The sequence below is a fragment of the Amia ocellicauda genome, chromosome 9 (genome assembly GCF_036373705.1).
Source record: "Amia ocellicauda isolate fAmiCal2 chromosome 9, fAmiCal2.hap1, whole genome shotgun sequence".
In the NCBI taxonomy this organism is placed as follows: domain Eukaryota; kingdom Metazoa; phylum Chordata; class Actinopteri; order Amiiformes; family Amiidae; genus Amia; species Amia ocellicauda.
Genome location: NC_089858.1, coordinates 10,497,775 through 10,523,784, shown reverse-complemented (window position 1 = coordinate 10,523,784; position 26,010 = coordinate 10,497,775). Strand labels below are relative to the sequence as shown.

General features: G+C 39.2%; 1 protein-coding gene across 5 annotated transcripts in view; it reads right to left on the bottom strand.

Annotated features, from left to right (window-relative positions):
• The window catches only part of rabgap1 (RAB GTPase activating protein 1), a 111,437-nt gene that overhangs the window by 63,223 nt on the left and 22,204 nt on the right, over positions 1 to 26,010 (bottom strand). For all 5 annotated transcript variants that reach the window (XM_066713093.1, XM_066713094.1, XM_066713090.1 and 2 more), the window contains 8 exons: positions 22,609 to 22,766; positions 20,062 to 20,172; positions 19,543 to 19,609; positions 17,995 to 18,097; positions 17,327 to 17,496; positions 13,769 to 13,937; positions 12,986 to 13,079; positions 4,608 to 4,758 (listed from right to left, as the gene is read on the bottom strand). In XM_066713093.1, the coding sequence (XP_066569190.1) occupies positions 4,608 to 4,758; positions 12,986 to 13,079; positions 13,769 to 13,937; positions 17,327 to 17,496; positions 17,995 to 18,097; positions 19,543 to 19,609; positions 20,062 to 20,172; positions 22,609 to 22,766 (1,023 nt within the window). The remainder of the gene's footprint in view (positions 1 to 4,607; positions 4,759 to 12,985; positions 13,080 to 13,768; positions 13,938 to 17,326; positions 17,497 to 17,994; positions 18,098 to 19,542; positions 19,610 to 20,061; positions 20,173 to 22,608; positions 22,767 to 26,010) is intronic.

Sequence of the window (26,010 nt, the reverse complement as noted above, 5' to 3'; positions counted from 1 at the left end):
AAAATAAAGTAAAAAACCTTATCTGGTAATTGATAAATGTCTGAACACAAACAGTGGGTTTTCAGTATCAGTATCAACTCTTACGTCTATATGAACGCATTACTTTGCATAGTAAATGACAGTACATGATTATTATATCCTTAGGTGAAGTGCCCACACACTTGTGAAAGAAAATCTGTAACCTGCTCAAAGAATCCTGTCTAGCTTTAGACATGTAAGCGATAAGTGAAATTATGAATTTAATATGCAAAGTCCTATCGCGGTGCAACACCTGCACCTGAAATACACAGACAGCAACTGTGCATTCAGAGCACGTAGATCCTCTGACCAAAATTCTGTTTACACAGATAAAATTACCAAAATTACCTCTTAATATGACAGAGTTATGTTATTCACATTCAAGCACGGTTCCAAAACAGGTTTGTATATAGCTCAGTCAACTTCTAAAACACAAAATACAAACCTTAATGAAGAAACAAATATATTAAATTGACACCTGCACTATTTAGACATCTAGCATATGACAGTCTTCTAGTGTATTTGTCAAACATGCTGGTGCATATGCACGCCATTATAATTGTCTGGAGAGGCTAGATCTGTTATGATGAATAACCCAGGACAAGGATGACCCAAATAGAGAAAGAAAACATTCAAGTCTTCGCAAGTCTTCCCAGAGAACACACCCGTCTTATAAGCACATTTCTGCAAGGGCCGTTACAGTAGTCATATTTGATTTCACTAATACATTCACACTGCTGGTTCACATAAAGAAAAACAAAATCAATAACGCTGCATGTCTGTACTAACCATGTTCTACCTACTCACATTATTGACAGCTCTGGACTCCGATGTCCTTAAGCGCCTGACATTCTAGGAACAGACAGCAATGTAGCTAACAGCTCTTCAGACTACCGTGCAGGAACGCGGGTCTTGTCAGGCTCACTAATACAGCACTGTGATCTGGTTGTGCCTAAGAGAAGATTTTCCTTTAAAAGTTACATAAAAATAATGATAATTAAAAAAAAAAATATATATATATATATATATATATATATATATATATACACACACACACACACACACACAACTGGGAAGAGGTTTTGTGACTACTGTAATAAATCCTTGGAGATTCCAGGACTCCATATCCTTTGAGTTGAACAAGCAGCACATCAGTAAACCAGGTCCTTCTCTCGCATGTAGCTTATTGAGAGGCTTACACTTTACAGCCCTGCTTTTGACTGTGTGACTATCAAAGCCGAAGTCACTTGCAAGACTACTGTGTGGGGGGGGTTCCTTTCTATTAACTGTCCAGGAACAAATCACATTGTCGTTGTTTAGTTTTAAGACAGTATAAATATTATCTTTTAGAATTTTCTTAATTAAAAGTCACTCAAACAGTCTTTAAATAATTGTGTAATACAGTGTCTTATTTGCCACGAAGCATGATCTTTTGATTTGGTGGGTCACGTGCTCAGTACATAATAGGAAGCTATTTATTTATTTTACAGGCATGGTATTGTGAGGGGGAAAGTGGTATTTGGGGAGAATAAACTTAATTTTACATCACATGAACTTTAAGACCATCCTCAAATTCTTCACGGAATTACTGCTGCATGCTTTTAGTAATCAGAAGACAGGGGAACTTAATTTACTGTAATAGATTTCAGACTTTGGTGGGCTGCTTTGGTACATGCATAATATGAAGACAACCATCACTTGAGCCTGTTTTTCACTTTCTGAAAAGTGAGTAACTAAGAAAATGCATTAAAACAAATTATGTAATATTCAGGAGATTGTCTAAATTTAGTTACAAGTAACAGCTTAAACATTCATTTGACTTTGACCATTAAACTGTGTTCCAACTCCAGCTGAAAATGCACACAATACAGCATTCCAAACACTTGAGCCCATTACACTGGCTCAGTCTGTCTCACTTGGAGGTTTATTTAATACATTATTTTTCACACACACAAAAAAGCAACACAGGAGAATATTTTGAACATATATTGCAGGAAAAAATATACTTAATTTTGATAACCACCAAAGTGCCAAACCGACTGAAAAAGGTGTTGTAATGAAACTAGCTGGCATATGAAACTGAACTAATCTTCTGTGATGCTCGCTTTACAGGTCACCTACTGATGCCCATTGTTGTCAACCTTGCTATGGGGCGAAACGGTTAAAACGAGCCAGCCTCAGCCAGAGCTAGGAATGAGTGATTTGACATGGCTCACATTCGAGCCTCTCTGTGGGGATCATGTCAGTGTGTTCCTGAATTCAGAGGGCTGTGCAGGATCTAGACACGGTGTCCTGATGGAGCAAAGAGGGAGAATAACAACATACAATACACAGCTTCCTTCAGGAAGACAGAAACAGGGCACCAAGAATACTATTGAAAACACTTTGTTTTTTTTCAAAAGCATGAGGCAGACACAGTGGGGGGGTGTGATCAAGCGGAACCCCTAGTGGAATGTATTAATTACAGGGTTTTTTGCCACCTCTTTCTGAGAAGGAACCAAACCATCAATTATCACACTTTCATTTCACATTCAACCTAAACTGGTGAGCGTGCCACTAAAACCTCTGTTTACAGAACTGCAATTGGTAAATTATTCAACAGATTTCAAAAGACTTTTTTCGTTTGCTTTCAGACAGACAAGTCATATAATAGGCCCCTAGCCCATCCATTCGTTTTGCTTAAGAGGAACCTGTCTATGCGACAGCTGAGGAATGACGAGTATAAAATATTTAGATGGTGCCTTTCTGCCTCAGAAGGTGATATTAAACTTGGTTACATTTCTGCGAAGAAGGCAAGAGAGCGGGATGTGTCACAGGAAAGCTGAAATCGCAGAGTCTCACAACATTGGAGCGAGTGGGATCTTCAGGGGAATCTCCCATTAATGAGAGGAAAGCTGTAAAAGACAAGATTTGCTTTGCCATTTCACCACAACCATTTAGTTTGGGAAAGTAGCCCTGCCATTACTGGGATGTTTAAAAATTATGAAAAACTCAGAGTGCAAACCGAAGCTTGCTGAAGTCACTTGTTTTACAATAACTTAATTAGTAGAGGTCGTTCAACATCTTACTGTAATTTCTGTTAAACATGGGGCTACTTAGTAGTGAAGTCCCCTGCCTGGAGTACAGGGTGTGCCTGTTCAAGGGATCTCCAGAAACACTATTATAAGAAAGATCTCCCAAAGGCAGTGTTTGTTTATGTGGAAACCAAGAAGGTTCAAAGATTAAACCACAGTTTACTCTGCTAATTCTAGGTTTTCTTGTTGAAAGATGAATTGGCATTCAACTTTTTGGTCGTATTTGTGGTGTCCCTATTGAAAACCTCGGTCACTCTCCCTGCTTTTCTTCATTTCACACATTAACCTCCCCAAAACTCTGTCAATATGAGCTGGGTTGTCCCTCCTCGGTCACACCAAACCCCCACTTCCAACTATACATCTTTGTTCAGTCATAATTGTCCAGATACCAAACAATGCAGAGCTCCCATGAGAATGTCATAGGATTGTTCTTGCCTTTGAATGTGATATTTTCCTTTTTTATTTCACACACAAAAATAAAACAAATCTTGGCATATCCATAAATACCATGATTTTAAATCGATACAGGATCTCCACTGTAAACATTATTTCCTACTATGACTTTCACATGTCACAGGAGTTCAATTTGCAGGACAAAAAATGTGCCTCAAACTAACCAACACCCTAGGCCTTACAGATCTACAGTGTTGCTCACTCGGATGGTATTGGAGGCAAGCAGCCCCTAGAACTGAAAAACAAAACCACAGGACAAACAGAAGGGTACTGAACTGACAGTGCAAAACCACCAAATCATTCTTACAACTCATTTGTGCCTTTTTAGGAATGTTTCAATCATTTTTTTTTCCATGAAATACCATAGATTAAAACAAAATATAAAAACTATAAAGCTGAGATATTGCTCTAATGACAGATTGAAGCAGAGTGAAGCAGTGTATACTGTAGTGTTTGAAAGATCTGAGGTAATAACAAGGCTTTCATACAGAAGGGCAGCTGTGTGATTGCTCCTTGAAGCCTGATCTCATCAGCATAACAGCAGGACTTGGAGCACTTAGGAATCCAATAGCCAATCCACATATCCAATGAACATAGAAAACCTCTAAAACCTAGAGCTTCAGGCAGTGCAGGGAATCCAGAAGAACACAGTGCTTCCCAATGTTATAAAGTCAATCACAGTAGACACCAACCAGCTGATGGGCCTACGAATCTTTAACAGTGATGCCCAGAGATGTTTCTTCACAGTGTAGTACAGGCTAAACAGAAGCAAAGAACTGCACAAACTCTGTTCATATATCATTTTTATTCAGCAGTGTCAGCTGTAGTAGCACATCAAAAAAGAACTGACAGCTGTTCACACTTGCATTGACAAAACCTTGATCAAAGATGTCAGCAGAAAGTGTAAATGTAACCAAGTATAAATATGTATTAATTTAGATGAATTAAGACTTTTTAATGTTTTTGTTGTTGTGACAACAGTGTCCTTCAGAGTACCTGTGAAAATTGGCACTGCCGTGGCAGGGGTGAGAGTTCAGAGTGGAGAGTTCCCAGGAGCCCTACCTTGGTAATGAGTGTCCTGTATTCCTCTACCAGATGGTCGTTGTTGTGGCAGCCCGCCAGGAGCTGCCACACCTCTCCCCTCAGAGCCTCCGGGACCCCGCTGCGTACCAGCGCCGGCAGTGGCTTGGGCCTCACACTGAGATTCAGGTGCCTGCAAAACACCACCATCACACCATTACAGAGGTCCCGCAAACACAAGAGTGTACACCATCGCCTGTGATGAAGAAGCTGACAGATGCAGCAGACAGGAGATGAAGACAACACAAGAAAAACCCAGCAGGAAGAAAGGTAGGTAGTAGTAAATTCACTGCCATCCAAGATTATCCAGACCTAGCCCCATCTATACTTATGATGTAAATGCTTTTATTTTACAAACCAAAGAGACCATGACAAATTATCTAATAGGCATCATCTTAAAGGAGTCATGAACTGCCTTTTTTTTATTTTGTACTGTTTGCCGCGGTCCACTTATAATGTTATCAAAAAACATCATAATTTAGAAGTAATAGGCTATTTTCTGTCCTGTTTTGACCCCCCTCATCAAAACACACCGTTTGAATAGGTGTGGAGGATTGTAGACTCGGAAGTAAAAAAAAATCAACTCCCCCGTCAGTACACGTGTGGAATTGTTTTGAAAATTTCCGATGTTGAGAAATGGCAGCCGGTGAAATTCAGCCATACATGTTTGAGCCAGAGTCTGATCCCGAATCAGAAGACAATGAACCTGCACCTTAAATGGCAAGGATACTACAGCCTGCGACAGTGGGGTAAATAATCATCTTTATTTATATTTATACTTTATGTATTTGTGAGGTAGTTAGCCTATTGCATTATATTAGAGTTTAGCCGAAGAGGCTACAGAAAGTGGTTTGTGTCGTTATGTTGTTAACATTTATGCATATTACACGTTTTATATTTCATTGGTTATTGCATATAAAGTTTAGATACTAGGAGTTAATACAGTTATATCTGACAAAGGATAATTCACGCTGCTTCATGTAAACGAAGTATAAATTAATGTACCATCGTTTGTCAAGCTGTCGTTCTTATATACATCGTCCATCATTTTCATTAAAGTAAAAAACTTGTCAATTGTTGTCTTCGGAGCCATCTTTATCGTTTGGTTTCTGCATAGACCTGCGTTTGCCTCTCATGATTTACCTACTATATGCGTTAATCGGTGGGCGGGGCTAAACAGCCAGTAATGTAGAAGCAGGCGTTGATCTTCTGCGGAGGCGGGGTTTAGCCACACTATTACATAATAAAGTGGCACATTCCACATCCTGTCGTTTTTGCAGATTGGCTTCAATATAAGCTGTTTTTAGACTAACAAGACAGTTTTGAGTTCTGAAACTTACAGGATGTTTTTATAGTACAATGACCTCTTATATATAAAAATTCCCTTGATCTTTTGACTTCTTAGTTCATGACCCCTTTAATATACATACAGTACTGTGCAAAAGTCTTTGGCAGGTGTGAAAAAATGCTGTAAAGTAAGAATGCTTTCAAAAATAGACATGTGAATAGATTATATTATCAATTAACTAAATGCAAAATGAGTGAACAGAAGAAAAATCTACATCAAATCCATATTTGGTGTGACCACCCTTTGCCTTCAAAACAGCATTAATTATTCTAGGTACACTTGCACAAAGGCAAGGATTTTGTAGGCATGTTGTTAGGTGTATGATTAAACAATTATACCAAACAGGTACTAATGTTCATCAATCAAATATGTAGGTTGACACAAATTTGACTGTTGCAACAGTGAAGCATGGTGGAGTTTCCTTGCAAGTTTGGGGCTGCATTTCTGCAAATGGAGTTGGGGATTTGGTCAGAATGAATGGTCTCCTCAATCCTGAGAAGTACAGGCAGATACTTATGCATCATGCAATACCATCAGGGAGGCATCTGATTGGCCCCAAATTTATTCTGCAGCATGACGACAACTCCAAACATACAGCAAAAGTCATTAAGAACTATCTTCAGCGTAAAGAAGAACAAGGAGTCCTGGAAGTGATGGTATGGCCCCCACAGAGCCCTGATCTCAACATCATTGAGTCTGTCTGGGATTACATGGAGAGAGAGAAGCAACTGAGGCTGCCTAAATGTTTGGGCCAACCTACCTGCTGAGTTCCTTCAAAAACTGTGTGCAAGTGTACCTAGAAGGATTGTTGCTGTTTTGAAGGCAAAGGGTGGTCACACCAAATGTGGATTTGATTTAGAGTTTTCTTCTATTCACTCACTTTGCATTTAGTTAATTGATAAATATAATCTATTATCATGACTATTTTTGTAAGCATTCTTACTTTATAACATTTTTTCACACCTGCCTAAAACTTTTGCATTGTACTGTATATTGCCATCAAGTGACTGAAATATGTTAATCAGCATTCACTATTTAGAGGAAATAGTCATGATAGACTATGACTATGTTCTGTGTAGATGTTTATGTTTGTTCACATTTTTTTTTATTTATTTTTTTATTCTTTGCTTTTCTCCCTTATTTGGAATTGGCTATATGAAGTCCCCACTGTGAAGTACTGTAAATAAAGCCAGGGAATGAGCTGGGCAGTGCCTCCCACTATGTTATACAGTCAATCACAGCAGACACCAACCAGCTGATGGCCTAAGAATATGGATTTCAATGCCTTGTTTGGGGGTTCTTGCTTCTCAGTCCCTGAGCTACAAAGGCCAATAAAGCAGTCACTGATCATTGTGCAGTCTGACATTCAGGCCACTAATTTACCCTGTTCTCTGACAGGACTATATCATTCTAGTGCCACACCAGACCCATTTTAATTAATGTCTATAAATAAGCATGTTATGTAACAGATTGGCATTGCCCATGAGATACACTGCCGCACATGGACACATTAATGAAATCCTAATAACAGCCCAGTAAGCAGATTTAGCCATTTGGAGGGGAAGAAAGATTACACTTCAATCACTATAATGAATGAAAATGAGAAGCATCACAAAAATGCATATTATATATATATATATATATATATATATATATATATATATATATATTTTTTTTTTTTATTATTATTATTATTATTTATTTATTTTTTCCACCTAATGGTGAAATTGCTTTGTACTTTGACACGGTTTCAGTTTTTAATTTTAATGTTATGTAACCTGAGTCTAATGACACCTACAAATATACATAATCAGACAACACAGTAATTCTGTCCAGCTAGGGAGGCTGAATACCTCAGAAAGCCATTGCATTCCTCTAGGCATAGAACCCCAAGTATGTTACATTTGAAGAAATAGTAAAATAGAACAACCTTTCAAACACTTAATGAGATAGCAGGGTGCAATTATACAATATATAAAATATAATTATTTTTACTGCATGCAACTGCCGGAGTTAAGTGTTCTTGTGATGTTTCCCCATCATAGCTATTTTTTGAAGACATCAGATCATCTGACAATGTAAATGTTTTACTTTATTATTAAGAATACACAGGCTACAGATTTCAATGCCCCAAGGCCCCTTCAAAAACATGATTTATAATTAAAGTGGTTTTCTTTCGTCTAACTGAAGAATGCTAATTCCATTTTCTATGCTGTACACAGTGCCCCCAACCACAAAGGATACAACATGAAGCCGACTACATTTACAATGCAAATGAAACATTTTCAGCGAGGGGACTTTCAGTCAAGTTAGTCTGTAATGCTGATATCCTTAACAAGGTAAGCTGAAGGTCAGAAGGCAAAAGACACTACAACACATCTTATTAGGTAAGGAAACAGCTGTTGAAATTATGACATTTCATATTGAAACACAGCTGCATCTTAAGAAACAGACTAGTGTTCAGGATAAAGAGAATTTGTTTTTGAAAGCCGCCAATGACACTGGTGACCTGTACTCAAGAAGATGAGGGGGACAGGAGAGTAAAACTACATTTCTAAAAAAAATTGAAAGAATGAAAAATATATAAACAAAAAAACAGAATTGAGACACGCGACTGGTTATACATTTTCTGAGGAACTCTTCGACTGTTTGTATTGAAAATAGACAAGCTGGGAACATTTAGACAAACAGCTATCAAACCGTTCAACAGTCTCTTTGCCAAACCTAACAGCAGCCAGCTGTCACTGAAGAATAAACACGAAAAATACATTTATTTGGTATAGGAGTTTTCCACAAGTACAATTAACCTCCAATAATTAAGACAGTGTTTCTGGGAAATAAGTTACAATTTTTTACAGAGTCAAATATTTTTCAGAGACATTAAGATTAGTTTATCATTATTATTTAATAACACTGTGCTGCTTTGAAAACAATAAATACCATTATTGCCCAACTGGTGAGAGCCTCAGCACAAAGACCTTTCTAGGCCCTATAGAGCAAAGATTGTTGATTTGTAGCCAGACGGGCTATGTCATTAGCCAACTGTGACCTGGATTAGCACTGGGGCAAATGTGCATTTTAACCTTATGTTGCCAGGATTGGGGTTTGGTTAGCCTTTCATACATAAGCACAGCTGAGTGTCTGCTTCCCTGCAGTATTATTCAGCAAGAGCTATGTCAGCCCTACATCTGGTACCTAGTTCTACTCTATGAATCGTGAGGCCAAGCAAGTGGTTAGGAGTGTAAATAAGCAGACTGATGTATGTTTTCTACATCCATTTCATATGTATATGAGGATTCGTGGGTAAGCAAGTTTAAAAATTGGGCAGGGGGTATAAAAAAGAGGTTGGCACTACCCAATTCTCAAAATAAACAAACTAATACATTAAAACAATGTCATTCAATTACTGACACTTCTGTTTCTTAGCAGAGTATACAAGCTGTTCTCCAAAGTAGCAAAAAGCACTTACAGGACACAGATGCTGAAGACATTGATGTGCAGTTGGGGGATCAAAAGAGATTTAAGCACAGTTCAGTCGACAGAAGTGCTTTATCTCCAGGAAAAACTATCAAAAATCCATCACGATTCTAAGTGTTGCCCAAGAGCAGCATACATTATGAATGTCAAAGAATTTCGCCTCCAAAAAAAGGAGTTTGTATTTTCTCTTTCCATTTCCCATAACAAGTTAACATTAAGTTATAATCCAAGTAAAGGTTATCGTTTTATAAAAAATGTTAACGAAGAAATATACATGATCGTGTTCCGTCAATACACAGCCTGGTTGTACTGTGTATGTGTCCCTGCTTGCTGGCTCTGGAGTCAGTCACCAGTGCATCTACAAAATATTTTGATCACACAAGTTGACTGGTGAAAAAACATTTAGCACAGAGGATAAATTAAGGTGGAAAGCTTTGGAGAAATGGTTTTGGTACACTACAAGAGCTCGCAGTTTGTTTTCTTAATTGTTTTTTTTTTTTTTTTTGTCTAGAAGTGTAAATTTTATGCCTATGCTAATGGGCCATGGAAATAAAGCCAGCAGAGCCAATTTTCAAGTTTTGAGCTTCTATTAAAGCAGTTCTAGGAATAGCTTGTCTCAGGTGGCCTCTCCCTGCTTCTCATTGCAGCCTCTTTAATTTACATTGGGAAGATCAAAGCTATTTCCCCCCCCAAGTCTTTAGGGAACAATATGCAAACCACAGTGAGAAAGCTGCCGATTGCTCCATCATGCCGTTTGCCGGGTTACTTCTGCAGATCGCTTTCTCTATGCACAATAATTAGGCTTGAAGGGAATAAAGTTGTAAACTACATAGTAAACAAATATTTGTGAATATTTGCCTCCCATTGTGCACAGAATATTTTATCCGTACAGTAATTTTATTTTAATCTATGTCCGTACTTTCCACTTAGTTCAGGCAGTGACATTTTTTTCCTTCCTTATTTTGTGTGTGTTAATGTGTGTTATAATCTTGGAAAGTTCTGATTTTTTTTGTATCATTTAAAATCATTTGCCGCATTAGAAAATGTTGAAATTGAATTCTCATCTAAATTTAGAGTGGCAAGATTTATGTAGATTTTAAATGCTACAGTAACATCTAAATTTAGGGACTAGCAAAACACTGGAATTACTCAGATTCCACTTTGAGAAATATTGAGAAAAAAGACAAATGCACTTTCTAAGCCTAAGGAAAGAAAATGTGCAATACGACAGCTGTAATGAGAATGTTATTTTTAGAGTTGCTTTAATTAAATTCCTAAGCTTTTTAATTTAATATAACTCAACATTTTAATTAAAAACAATGTGTTGGGAATAATAAGATTCGGAAATGAAAATATGATTGGTGTCTGTATTTAGCTCATTTCCTCTATCTTCATTGTGAATGCAAATGCGGATTAAAAATAATTTATGCCAAGGAAAAAGCTGAAAATGTTGATATATAATTTTGTTTGTTAAACCAATCTGATATTTCACATGCTTTCATGCAGGGGGTGAGTATCTAAATAAAAATGATCTGAAGGAAAAGTGTGTACAGTAAGCACATACCTCAGACCTAAATACAATTTTTTGAAGCAGGAGTATTTTGTGGCTTCAGGTGCAGTGGTTCAAAGGTACTTCGTCGTAATAACCAAGAACAGTACCCAATTATCTTTTGAATTGTAAAAGAACTGATTTAATTTGTTCAGCTGGTAAGTGCTAAGAAAACCACAACCGTTAGGATGACATTTCTTGAGAACAATGCAGAAGCTTACTTTTGCAATAAAAAGACAAGTTGTAGAAATTCAAAAGCAAATCATAACAATCAAGATCAATTCAAGATTTCTCAAATATACGTCAACAGAACCCTCTCTCTCGCTCTCTCTCATGTGATGTTATTTGATATACTGAGAATACTAATATAATGCTGTAAAGTACCCTGACGGAGGTTGCAGAATCATTTGAAAATACTAATAATAATAAAAAGTATTGCTCTGCTATTCCAAAAAAGGCAAACACAACTGAAGCTGGGTGGTCAGGTAACATTTTGAAAAGAGCGGAAAGGGTCAATTTAATTTATATTTATAATATTCACATTCATTCATCCCTGATATGGAGTGCAATTCTGGTTGGTAAAAATGTTTCTTACACACTTCTAGATGCCTAGAAAAGCCTTATTGCCCGTCTTTGATGTGGTACTATAATTGTGTTTTACCCAACTGATCTCCAAATGCACAAAAACAAACATGTACACACACAAGGACACACACAGGCCTTTTGTGTCCAGAAGACTATACATTTCAAATCATATTTTAACCTTTGATTAATGGCATTGGAGAAAATAACAGTTTTTATCCAGACTATGACACTGCCTCTTATTCTCAGTGTGCCTTGAACCTTTAAAATTTCATTTCAGCTGTAAGATAATGAATCACAAGGAAGTCATCCAGCATTTATGGCATCCTGTGATAGGTGTCACATGAGCACTAGCTCTTGGGCAGGAAAAAAGTAGAATGGATTATGAGGACTCAATATAAATTAGGCCATCTTGAACAGGCATAAACAAGAAGCAAATTTTTTTAAATTTAAAAACATTCTGTAATGCAGCTGAAGAGCCCAATGCCCTGTCCGGAGCTCCAACCCTACAGTTAGGTAAAGTAATCTATCCTTATTTGGGAACAAATTTTAAATTCTAGGAACTGGTATTCTGAAAACGCCTCAAAGCCAGTCTGTAATATCTCTTAGATGTTATCACTTATAAAATCAGAAATAAAATCTCATCACTCTAAAGGAATTCCTTCCCCACAAAAATCGTTAAGACCATTTTTTGAATGCATCAGCGTTTTGCTTCAGAGTTTAAAGGGATTCCTGTACGAACCAACCACAAACCCAGTCCTCGCTCCAGGTACAGAGACAGCTAGAACACATCAACCAGGCCTGTTGCTTATGATTGAAGAGTTTCTGGGCACTACAAATATTAATTTAGTCATGAAGTGATTTAAAACAAAAACATACTGCATGAATTGCTGGAAGAAGCTTAAACTAGTAGCTGTTTTCCCCTCCTTTTTTTTGTAATCTCCCCCCATCAGTCACGAATCTAGATTATCATTTGAAAGAGAGAGTATTCTGCAGGGATTAACGAGGGCAAAAAAATAAGAGCGTATTCTTCCAGCTTCTAAGATCAGTGCAGTCTTACTGTTAAAGTCGGCAATGCACTGAACGATGAGAGATGTGTATGAGGCCACTGAAGTTCAGGGGAAGTTCACATGATTTGAAAGATTTTGATTTGACAATGGAAGTTAGGGAGTTCAAATTAATGTGCAACTTTACACAGTTTCACTCGCAGGGTTTACGTAAGCACAGCACCTCCTGCAGTTGTAAAAGTGACAAGTACCACTGACCACCCAAAGGGCCTTCAACAAAACGGTCAGCAAGGTCAAAAATAAATAAAAATAATCATCTAAGTGACCTCAGCTACACTTGTATGTTTAAATATGAACAAACACATACATTTTATATATCTTTTTTCAGACCACTCACCATTTTGACAGCAGATCCCCCCATGTTTCAAGTATCTTCTCAGCGCACTCCTTTGACACGTCTCCAGAGCCACTCAACAGGGGCTCGTCGTTGTCTGTACAAACCAGAGCAACACAAGAAGGGGCTGGGTGACTGGGAAAGCAACTGACAATATCCGCTCAGGGAGGCCGAGTCAGCCCCAGCATGTCAAGTGGTAGCCGCCTGGATGCCAGTCAAGTGCTCTGTTTATCTCATTGCTGGCTTTACCTCGCGGCCCCTCGAACACATTAGGCCCGGGATGTTTATATGACCCGAGACATTCCGGAGCAGTTTGTCTTTCACGAGCGGGAAGGTGCTCTAAAAAGCGCTGCCGAAATGCACTCATTTTCATTCCGACGAGACAGTCCTGTCAAAATAACTAACTTTAGAGGTAAAGTAAGCTCCTCCAGCTGTAATTTAAGGGAAGTTGTCCGGTCTTTCAGTGTTCTAGCACTCCTCCCCCCACCGGAAGACAGAGCTACTTTGTCAAATAAAAGGATAACTTATGGTTCTGTATTGTTCTACTTGTTTCTGGTACCAGCGTATTCAAATACCAATTCACAGGCTGGAGTTTGTGACAGAAGCTTGTAACATTATCCCAATATATCAAAAAAAAAAAAAAAAAAAAAAAAAAAAAAAAAAAAAAAACTCTGCAGCACTAATACGTTTTCATAGTTATTATTAGCATGTGTTCATCTTGGTAAGACTACACACCGTAAGAGCATACATGCTCCACTGTATAGAAACAGAGAGGAAGAGGCCTACCTTCCTCTTCGTCATCGTCAGGGGGTGAAGGGATCATGGAGCTCTGAGAGGTAGACGGAGGGATGGAAGGGCTGGCTGTGGTTTTCTTGCGTTCCCTCTCCATCTCACTCTCCAGGCTCACCACCTCGTAGAGTGTGTCCGTGTTGCTCTTCCTGTCCTTCCGCTCCATCTAGAATTAGAAGAGACACGGACTCAAAAGCTGTGGAGGCAGAAAATAACTAAACATTACAGGGTGTGTGTGACAGGCTACCCATAAACCTTTGCAGACAAATATACATGAAGCTCAGAAGTACAAAAAGCTATTTTTTTTGTAGATTTCAGTCTTCGTTTTGCAAAATAATCATCGCCCTTTCCAATTGGAGACCATCTGGAATTCAAACGTCAGTTTAACGCAACAATTTCGAGGTCATTGTGATTTTTCTAAAGAAACAGCAACAAAAACATGTTCTTATTAATATCATGGGACAGAGTGCTTAAAGACACGCAGAATGAAGGGAGCAGAAACAGATCGTGCAGTTCCCCGGGGGGCGTTTAAGAAAACAGACACCAGAAAGACTGCGTAATACAGTTTCTGTTGAGTACATTCAGCGCATTACTGTTTTTATGCTCTGGTAACCTGGTCTGTGATGAAAAAGGGTTGCTTAGCCTCCCTTTCCAACTGCTAATCTTGACCTCACATGGTGGCAATGTCAAAATAATTTGACCACAGTGGTCAGGTTCCCATTGAATATGATCCCAAGGATAGACAGAAACACAGCCTTTCACGGGACCTCATGAGCCCACAGGTTCTTTGCAGGTTATTGTGAAGAAAACACTATAGCTTATTACAAGAGGCAATCTTTAGATTCACTGACGGCAATTTAACAAGGTGTTTGAACTATGTTTTATACCTGAGTGACTGAGTATCACATATAAGTTTTCTTAATTTGTTAAACATATAGGCATCTGAAAATCTAGATGGAGTATTTGATCCAGAACTGCCTTTTACGTAATTCTCTCTGTATTATGAATGTACACTGTGTTATGAAGATCCACGGTGATTACTCCAGTGAAAATGTACCAACAGTTCTTGAATTATAAGCCAGAGACCAATCTTCATTGCTTTGTGAATGGTACAACTACAGTGAGGGAAAAAAGTATTTGATCCCCTGCTGATTTTGTACGTTTGACCACTGAGAAAGAAATGATCAGTCTATAATTTTTATGGTAGGTGTATTTTAACAGTGAGAGACAGAATAACAACAAAAAAATCCAGAAAAACGCATTTCAAAAAAGTTATAAATTGATTTGCATGTTAATGAGGGAAATAAGTATTTGATCCCCTATCAATCAGCAAGATTTCTGGCTCCCAGGTGTCTTTTATACAGGTAACGAGCTGAGATTAGGAGCACTCTCTTAAAGGGAGTGCTCCTAATCGCAGCTCGTTACCTGTATAAAAGACACCTGTCCACAGGAGCAATCAATCAATCAGATTCCAAACTCTCCACCATGGCCAAGACCAAAGAGCTGTCCAAGGATGTCAGGGACAAGATTGTAGACCTACACAAGGCTGGAATGGGCTACAAGACCATCGCCAAGCAGCTTGGTGAGAAGGTGACAACAGTTGGTGCGATTATTCGCAAATGGAAGAAACACAAAATAACTGTCAGTCTCCCTCAGTCTGGGGCTCCATGCAAGATCTCACCTCGTGGAGTTTCAATGATCATGAGAACGGTGAGGAATCAGCCCAGAACTACACGGGAGGATCTTGTTAATGATCTCAAGGCAGCTGGGACCATAGTCACCAAGAAAACAACTGGTAACACACTATGCAGTGAAGGACTGAAATCCTGCAGCTCCCACAAGGTCCCCCTGCTCAAGAAAGCACATGTACAGGCCCGTCTGAAGTTTGCCAATGAACATCTGAATGATTCAGAGGAGAACTGGGTGAAAGTGTTGTGGTCAGATGAGACCAAAATCGAGCTCTTTGGCATCAACTCAACTTGCCTTGTTTGGAGGAGGAGGAATGACCCCAAGAACACCATCCCCACCGTCAAACATGAAGGTGGAAACATTATGCTTTGGGGGTGTTTCTGCTACGGGGACGGGACAACTGCACCGCATCCAAGGGATGATGGACAGGGCCATGTACCATCAAATCTTGGGTGAGAACCTTCTTCCCTCAGCCAGGGCATTGAAAATGGGTCATGGATGGGTATTCCAGCATGACAATAACCCAAAACACACAGCCAAGGCAACAAAGGAGTGGCTCAAGAAGAAGCACATTAAGGTCCTGGAGTGGCCTAGCCAGTCTCCAGACCTTAATCCCATAGAAAATCTGTGGAGGGGGCTGAAGGTTCGAGTTGCCAAACGTCAGCCTCGAAACCTTAATGACTTGGATAGGATCTGCAAAGAGGAGTGGGACAAAATCCCTCCTGAGATGTGTGCAAACCTGGTGGCCAACTACAAGAAACGTCTGACCTCTGTGATTGCCAACAAGGGTTTTGCCACCAAGTACTAAGTCGAAGGGGTCAAATACTAATTTCCCTCATTAACACGCAAATCAATTGATAACTTTTTTGAAATGCGTTTTTCTGGATTTTGTTGTTGTTATTCTGTCTCTCACTGTTAAAATACACCTACCATTAAAATTATAGACTGATCATTTCTTTGTCAGTGGGCAAACGTACAAAATCAGCAGGGGATCAAATACTTTTTTCCCCCACTGTAGGTCTTATTGCAGTTACATTAAGCTGGAGGAGCACGAGATTACATCCAAACTAAAAGCAGATATGAAAATGCTTCTTGCCAGAAAATATGTCTACCTCATCCATTGAAGAGGGCTTTAAACCGATATATATATATATATATATATAGATAGATAGATAGATAGATAGATAGATAGATAGATATATAGATAGATAGATATATATATAGATAGATATAGATATATATACACACCCTCATATATATTATGATGTCATGCAGGGCGACAGACAGAAATGACCCTGGGGTAGGTGATTTAAAGAGGGAATAGCTGACCTGCTGTTCCCTCTGTGACTGGCTCCCCCCCACGATACAACAGAGGGATACCCACTTCCTACTCAGAGAGGCACGGAGGAGAGACACTGTGGGTGTGAGTTAGAGCCAGCGAGCGTGCAAGCAAGAACCAGTCACTTCATCACAGTAACGTACTTGGACTTTCAATACGTATTGTTTTTGGAGTTGAACTGGTTGACGACAAACAGTGTTTGCCATGCATGTAATTAGTTGAATGTGTAAAGAGGGACATGTGTAACGTGGTTTAGATTAGGAGGAGCTGGGTTTTTTCTTTGGATTTTTATATTTCTATTTTGTCTGATCACCTCAGCACTATAAATTAACCTGCACTCTTTCACTGTACCCCACCTTAGAGACTAGTCTCACACACAACTACACACACATAAAACATTAAATGTCCTGATGAAGGACAGAAACATGATCAAATGGTAATCTCAGTTAAAATGGATGACAACATGCAAACCCTTGCCAGCACTGTACCACACAGTATCAATGCACTGAACTCAGACGGCTCCCCACCTGTTTTAACTTTAGGTAGAAAGTCTCAGTGTAGCTCCTTTTGCTGAAAGGCCAGAACATCCTCTCGTTGGGAGAACATACTCGGACTTTAGTCTCCAGGAGGAATCGGACAGGCTCCTCCACCTCTGTGATGACCAGATCAACTGCCGTCGTCATGTACATTAATTTATCTAGAATGACAAGGAGTCACAGTGAAGTCTCACTAACAAGTGACACAAAGGAGGACATCTCAGACCTCCCTGTAGAGAGGAATCACAGCCTTAAGCTGCAGGCAAACTGGAATTCTCTCCAGCATTGCAGGTAGAGCTGTTTAGAGCCAACAGAAATGACCACCAAAAAAAGCCATCCCAGGCTACTTAAGTATTAAAGCTGCTACAAACGAGCTTTTCAGACACACATTGGTCTGATTTTGCATGAGTGCCTGGTCAGAACTATAGTTCTTGCCCCCATTGTTCAGGTAGCAAAAAATACATATAGCAAAAAGTTATATTTCAGTGTTTAGGACAAACTACACCACCATCAATGTGGCTGCATGCACTTTTCAAACCCACATGAGTAGGACAGGAAAATGACAAGGAAGTCAATAATTCATGTTACAGGGATGACTCATGTCCTGAGGGTCATCTTGTCATGAGAAACTCTTCATTACTTGGCCATTGTCAGGTTACCTTTTGGCGTTTCCTCATTGACAGCCTGGAAGTGTGGAGTGTTAGGGTTCCAGCTCCCCGTAATGATGTACGACTTTCCATCTGAGCTTTTGCCCATCGATTCCTTCATTTGAAAACAGATTGGGGGGTGTGGGAGGGGTGTAAATAGACAAATACATTAAAATAAATTGTAATGCAGCAAATTTGAGAACCACAGCCATTTTCTATGTTCAAGTAGGACACTAACAAATGTAGTCCCTGTCTGCTCACACTTAATTCAATATTCATACAAAAAGCATTAAAGTAACAGCACTTCAGTCAAGTGGTACTTTCAGGCATGATTAGCTAAAGCAAAACCGTCCAATTCTGACCCTCGAGGACTGAAGCCTAACAGATTTCTAACTCTCTTTCAATCCTAACCTATTTAAGACCTAGGGAGCATAGCCGAATCACTCCAATAAAGACAGCAATTGGTTCAAATAGATATGCAAGACCTCTTCTGTATGAATGCAACCGGCCGGAGGACACTAGTGGACTGACTGTGGCCAACCCTGGGCTAAAACAATTGGTAGCAGCTATTGAGTGAATTGTCATAGATTATTTTCAGGTTAAAAGCTGTATAGAGCATTGGAATTCTCCCCATGGAAAAAAAATCAGAAAAGATCTTGAGTTGGAGTAGCAAGATTGACATAACAAGAAGGAGCAGCCTGAAGCAAATGCCCCTAATATAAATGTATTGCATGGTGTATCCCACCAGTACATAACTTGCCAAGAACCCATTGGTTTCAGATTCATAATAAAATGATACTTGGGGGGAACAACACAACAACTCTGGAGCTAAAAATACCTAATTGGAAGTGAAGGATTCAAACAGGAGAGGGAAACTGGGAAGGACTCACAGGTTGTTGGTCACTGCTTATAGTACCTTCATTGGACTTTCAATGGTTTGAAATAATGTACTCCATAAAATTGAATGAATTAAACAAATAGAAAAGAAAGCTTTTGAATCGAGAATATTGCTGAGGGAGAAGAACAAATGCAAGCTCGGCTCATTAATAATAGTGCCCTCACAGCAAGCGAACACTGGCAGCTTTATCTGGATCAAAGACGAGAGGAAGTTATTTGGCACGGGGAGTCAGGATTGGAGGTGCATTGAAGAAAGACAGTGTTGTAGGCAGTAAAACAGAAAAACCACACTGCATAAAGTACAGTAATTTCTCAGAATTATACATTTCTTTTAAATCATACTGGCGAATAGAGACTGCATTTCCTGTGTTTCCCAGTTTACCCTCTTACCTTCTTGGTAATGACAAAGGACACAAGAGTGAGATGCCAATGAATGAAAACAGAAGAAGATTTTATTTTTATTTATTTTTTCATTCCTGGTGCTTTGAGGTCACAGCCCCACAAGCTCCATTTCATTTAGAGAAGCACTGATGCTTTACCAGTATTTTGACAAAGGTGTCACTTCAGTCATTCCCCCCTCCAGCATTCCTCCATGTGAAAGGCACAAGCAAACAGTGAAGCATTTGAGTACATATCATTTAAAGAAAACTTGAAATTCCTTACCAAGTCCAGTAAATGCATGTCACTGTTACGCACATCTTTGCCGGGACTGAGCAGAAGACCAAAGCACCTACAGAACACAAAAAAAGACAGTAGGAATAGCATAAAGTAAAACTATACTGATGTGAAAAGATGCACAGAAAATTAACAGGTCTTAAAAATAGAAGTCAGTCTTTAAAGTAATAATGTATTTAGAACTAATTATTAATTAGAAAAAAATGTGACTTCTCCAGATTAATTAAATGTCAAGTGAAAACCACTTCAAAGTTCCACTAATTGGGGGAAATGAAGCAAAAAGCATAATATACAAAGCAAAGAATGAAAGCATTTACTGACCCAGACCACAACAATGTGTGTAATGAATACAATATTGTTTCCTAAAAGCTTAAGAGAGTAAGCGAATTAAGACAATGGAGTGGACATGCTGCTTCATTTCCTTACAAAATAAACTTCAGGTTGATGAAATCCAGACTGATCCTTGTTCAATTGACTTGATTTTCATTTATTTGAAGTGCCCATTACCTTTCTATGGCAAGCTCCTTGTTGGAAGTCTGCTGAACATAGATGACGATCTTCTTATCCATGCCTGGCCGGAGCTTGAAGCACTGCTTGTCTTTGTCTTTTGATACAGCACTGTCCAAATCCCACAAAAGAAAAGTTAACACAATGAGCAGGGTACAGTTAAAAGTAAGCTTTTAGGATACAGATTCTTTCAATCGAAGGCAGGTAGTATGGTAAAATAATACCCCCAAAAAACCTGATAGCAATTCATATAATTTTAATTAGGACAAAAGTTTTTGTATTTTCTTGCAATTACTGTTCTGTTGCTTGCCTTGAAATGCATATATTTTGTGATAACTGCAAGTCCGCTAATACATTAAATTATCTTAGTGGGAAATTACTACATTTGTCAAAATATCACTTTAAAAACATCTTAAATGTAACTAAGACAATTCCTACCTTGAAATGTATCCCTAATTAAACCTTAGTTTTTTATGTTACTTTTCTCCCCAAATGAATTATCTTCTGATGCTGGATTTTTCATTTTCAGTTTTTGGTAGAACATTTCAAACTTTAAAACTGGCAATTAATGCAGGGATAACAATTCAGTATCCTCTTCTGTGTGGTGAAGGCAGCGTCATAAAATGACTTGATGCTAAATTAAGCTTAACTATTCAAAATATTTCACAGAAACAAATCTAAATGTAATCCTAAAACCAAACTGCATTCCTAAATAATCCTGGTGCGATTCACCATCTGAGCATAGCCATAGACTTCTTCACACTTAGAGAACTCCCCCGTATGAACCACACTCTGTAAAACTTGATACATGGGTTACAGCTTTCACAGCTTTAAAGCCTCCAAGAAAAAAAAAAAAAAAAAAGATGAACCTACACGTGAGGTCTGGGCCGGCAACATGTTTGTTGATTCGTAACCTAACATAACTATCGAGACTTGAAAAGAACAAACCGATTTTTGGTTTTCTTCTAATTCTTGGGGCACAGGCACTCAATTAATCCATTTATCAAATTAATGGGATCCTACACACATATATGGTGTCGACTGAAGTCCTTTCATGCCAAAGCCCAAAGGTCTGCTACTACATTAATAATTGAAAGAAGACATTCTTGTATATCTTTTTAAAATCATTATGAGCGCTCCATATATACGCTGCTGGGCACATGGATGCCAAAGAAATTACACTTTTTCATCCCCTGACTTTCTTATGCCACTAGAAAGGAACAGTGTCATGCTATTGTATGTTGTTTTGGTTTTTGTTTGTTTTGCTCTGAGAATTATCTTCAGCTCTGGGCATAATGATCTTTCATTAAGCCTTGGTATTAAACTTGAATAATCACCCTTTATTGCTCCTGCGCATGTTTTTCCTCAGCATGTTCTATTTTAAGGGAACTGGTTGGCATAACTGATGCAGTTTTGACCCAGTAATTCTGAATGTTTCTCAGTAAATGTTAATCGGATTGAACAGCTCAGAGGGTATACCTGATGTTCTTCTGAGGCAAATTGCGAAAGGCACTGCAACGCTGAGCACAGAGGTGTACCACAGAGCGCTCCCCACGCTGCCCTGCTGTCAGATATTGTTTATTCTGACTTTCATCTTTCTGGCAGGAGGCCAGGCTTGTGCTGCATCTGGGTCAGTCCCCATCTTTTACATTCTCGTCAAGGAGAAAAGCAGCAACACATCTGTGAGACCATACCATGAATGCCAATGAACAACCACATGGATTTCTGGGAAGGAATTAGTCTAAATATTTCAAGGCACTTCCTACAGTCTTCTAATTGTGTGACTCTGAAGGACTTTTTCGCTCTCTGTCTCAGGAATCAAAGAAAAACCTTCATTTTTAAGAGATGGTGCAGATGTTTCTGCTAGATTTGGGAAAGAGATTCACACAAGACAAAAAACAGATCTTTCTATCCTCTGTCCTACTTACACATACTGCCAATCTGAAACAGCCTGGCTATCATACACATGACAGGTGTCCTATAGTCAACATCCCTGTTTAACATAAAGTGTTGGGTCTGGTCTCTTCTGACAAGAATTGTTATTCTCTCCTGCACATTAGCTGACATTTAATAATCTTGAGACATAGAGAGAGACACAGAGACATAACCATTGCGTGAATAGTATGATCTGTTAGTCTGAAAACCTGTCATTGAGAATATAAGATTATGTAGTTGAACGATAAATGAAAAAGCATTTATCTTCAGTTTTTAAGGATAGTTCGATCTACCTAATGCATGGGCTGCTGGAGACCCCGCCTGATCGCAGAGCTGTGTTTCTGAATAGTAAATGGCTGTAAGCCTCCTCTATCCTGTCACATCTGCCAGCACACTACAAATCCCACTGCGTGTCAAGATCACATTCAGCAAGAGTGAGTCTTTTGAGATTTATAGGAAGAGGAAATCAGAGGCATCAATAACAATCATAACATCATGATGAATGCTGTCCTGCAATGCTTGGATTTTAACAAACCACATTCTCTCTATCTTGGACCATTTTTCCAAGCTTATAACTAGAGAGATCCCATAATGTTAACATCAATCGCGTACCTGAAGGAACCTTTTCCATCGTCTTCTTTGATTTCCAGACAGACGGTGAATGTAAAGACATCGCTGTCGGGTGTCAAGGGGGGTGGCTGCGCTGCCAGAGGGGTTCTGTTGGCTGACCTTCGGAAGGCTGTGGCAAAACTGTACAGTATCCGACTGACCTGCAACAACAGACACAAACATGGTTCAATTACAGAATCCTAAAACTCAATAGATTAAACATATTAGCACATTGCTTTACTTTTTCAAGAAGGATCATCTATGTTCAGTTATCTTACAAATTGGCAAAGTTATCTGTATAATCAAGTCAGCAGATGATATATACCACATACAAAACAAATCAGAATTTGTTCTTGTAACTTATTCTGTGACATTGTTTGGTGTAAAAGCCTATGCTGATAACTAGTACTATAAATAGTACTTAGTAGTATAACAGATATTTAGATGTTCTTATATCAAAATAAAATACAATTCCCATGTTGCTCATTGATGACATTTGTCAATTCATTCTTGCTGGCTTTTTATCAGCATTTAGTTACACACTCTATTATAATTTATCTTTTCATCAGTTACACTTAAGCTCATGTGAATTTCTCTCTTTTCTCTTATTCTTCTGCTTCTTCAACAACCATCATAAAGATTCTGTGAGTCAGCATCAGCAGAGCAATGACAGTGAGTCTCTCCCAGGAATTTCAAGTAAAACTGAACATGTCAGCAATTCTCTCTCTTCTGGCTTTTCCCCTCAGGGTTATGCAGCCAAGTGCTTTTGATATTGTATTCAGACTATGTGCACATGAAGAGGAGAAAGTAGTTATTTACACGCCCAGTGTTAAAGCTCTAAAAAAAGGCAGTGACTGTTCTAGCATTCATACCGTTCTGTTCCTGCAGGTGATGTATGAGAAGGACATTGGTGCCAATGCAAAGTAAGGAATCAAAAGTGAAATAAAGTGTTCTGCAGATTGGAACTTGCTTTTCTGAACACAGACAATGCCTCTCACAAGCTGTAGTCTGCAGTACCTACTGGCGGCACTTTAACTGGAGGATGTTTTCATTGTAGCGCTGCCACTCAAACAATGGAACAATGAATTGTGTTGCTCCATACAAACACACACAAACACACAGGATGGGAGAACAATGTTTTGGTTTTCCAATATCAGTCATACAGGAAAACTCAATTAGCCTTACCAAAAACAGCGTCAGAAACACCCATTGCTCATTAACTAATGTCATCCCCCTGGTGACTATCTCGGGGAAAAAAAAAGAAAAGAAAAGAAAAACAGTTTTGTTTTGAGTATAGGTAGGTCTTCGTATTTCAAAATGCACTATATTCTGGGCAGGCCAATGGTGTTAAAATACACAGCCTTCTCAACACAGTCTGCACTGACACCAACAAACGATTTTTCAATTGTCCCTCAGTAACTCAAGTCTTCTGGATTTTTTTTCTCTTCTAAGCAGCGCTGATGACAAATCTAACTGCCCCATGGGAGCTGGTTCTGCAGCTTCAGCTGCTCTCAGACAGTGACCCAAGATGGCTTGGGTCTGTCAGAGACACAACCCTTGACAGCATCACAGACAAACTCTGCACAGATAGCGAAGAGCCATCGAGGTCATTCGCAGCCCTCTCTCCGATCCCCCGAGGGAAAGGTTATGAAACCTTTAGAGGAGTAAATGTCTGTGTCTGTATGAAATGTTAGATTTGAATATTTTAACCCTGCTTTCAAGTAAAATGTACGCCAGCGATGTTAAACTACAGCGACAATGCCCCCTATGGCATGCATTTTATCACATTTTTGCTGCATTATTCAAAACCACGTGCAGACATCTTGTTATATCTCTGAAACTTAGAACACCACATTTTTCCTGCCAGAGCTCACATGGCCCCCTCACTACTAACTCACAAACACACAGATTTTCAACCACTGAAGACAATTGCAAATGCTATTCTAATGCTCAGACGTGAAACCATGATGTGGTTGGGGATACTCAGAAAAACCTTTTTTTTTTAATTATTCTCACAGCCTACATTAAACTGATAGTGCTGACATATTAACAAGAAAAATAAAGTTGTGTCTAATTGATTGCGTGCAAAAGACTTCTGTTTAAATATTAATAGGGCTGCTTAATAACGAGATACAGCACACTAGTGTATAATACAAAGCTGCCAGGCAGAAGCACGCCACCCATTTATTTCAAGCAGAGCCACAGGGAGCCTTGAGGGAGGAAACTATCATTCATTACTCTCTGTAACAACGGCTGGCTCTGTCACTGGACAGGACTAAAGCAGGGCTTCTTATTAAGTACTTTTCTTCGACAAGCTTGTATTACCATCTCCATCATTAGTATCCAAACGAATCAAGAAAATGTCAATCAATGATGCTCGGAAACGGAAGGGCCCATGAGTGATGTTTCCACGGTCTTACACAGCATGCAGTATGGTGATAGTGACTGTTGCAAAATAACTCAAATAGTTCCACCAGGATACCAGGGACTAATCAAATAAAGATTTGAAAAAATATTTGAATAAGGTTATCGAAAATAACCAGCACCATCTATAACAGTGGTCTCCTACCCTGGTCCTGGAGAGCCCCTATCCAGCAGGTTTTTGTGGTCACCCTTCTATCACCAATTTATAAACACCTAAAAGTATTTAATTCAAAACAATTAAGCAGGTGGTTTGGTAAACTCAGTGATTTAGAAACCACTGAAGCAATCATGTCAATACATTCAGTCTCTCAAGTCAAGAAATCTCTTGGTTGAGTTGCTTAATTGATGAATAACTTCCATGTGTTTAGAAATTGGTGATTTAAGGTGACCTATAAGATACAATTGGGGCTCTCCAGGACCAGGGTTGGAGACCACCGATCTATAATATCACCGCTTGAATTACTAGACAGACAACACCCCTTAGAAAATACAGCAAATACGATCCATCCAGTTCAACAGAATAACCCAGTTCTGTAGGGATCATTTAAGTTCATTTGCTTCTGCATAAGTCTAAAACAGCTGCTCGTCCAGTCACTGGTCCTCTCCCGCCTGGACTACTGCAACTCCCTCCTGGCCGGCCTGCCTGTATCTACTACCCGCCGCTCCAGCTCATCCAGAACTCTGCGGCTCGTCTGGTGTCTCTCTGCCCCGATTCGCACACGCTACTCCACTGCTCCGCTCCCTCCACTGGCTCCTGATACCGGCACGCATTCAGTTCAAGACATTGACCCTCACCTACTGCTGTCTCAACCAACCACACTGCACCAAGTTACCTTCAGACCCTCGTCTCTCCATACATCCCCTCCAGACCACTGTGGTCCTCCGGTGCAAGACTAACTCCTCCTCTGTACTCCCCTTCCTCCAGAGCTGCTCCTTCTCATCCCTGGCCTCTAAGTGGTGGAACGACCTTCCCACTGAAGT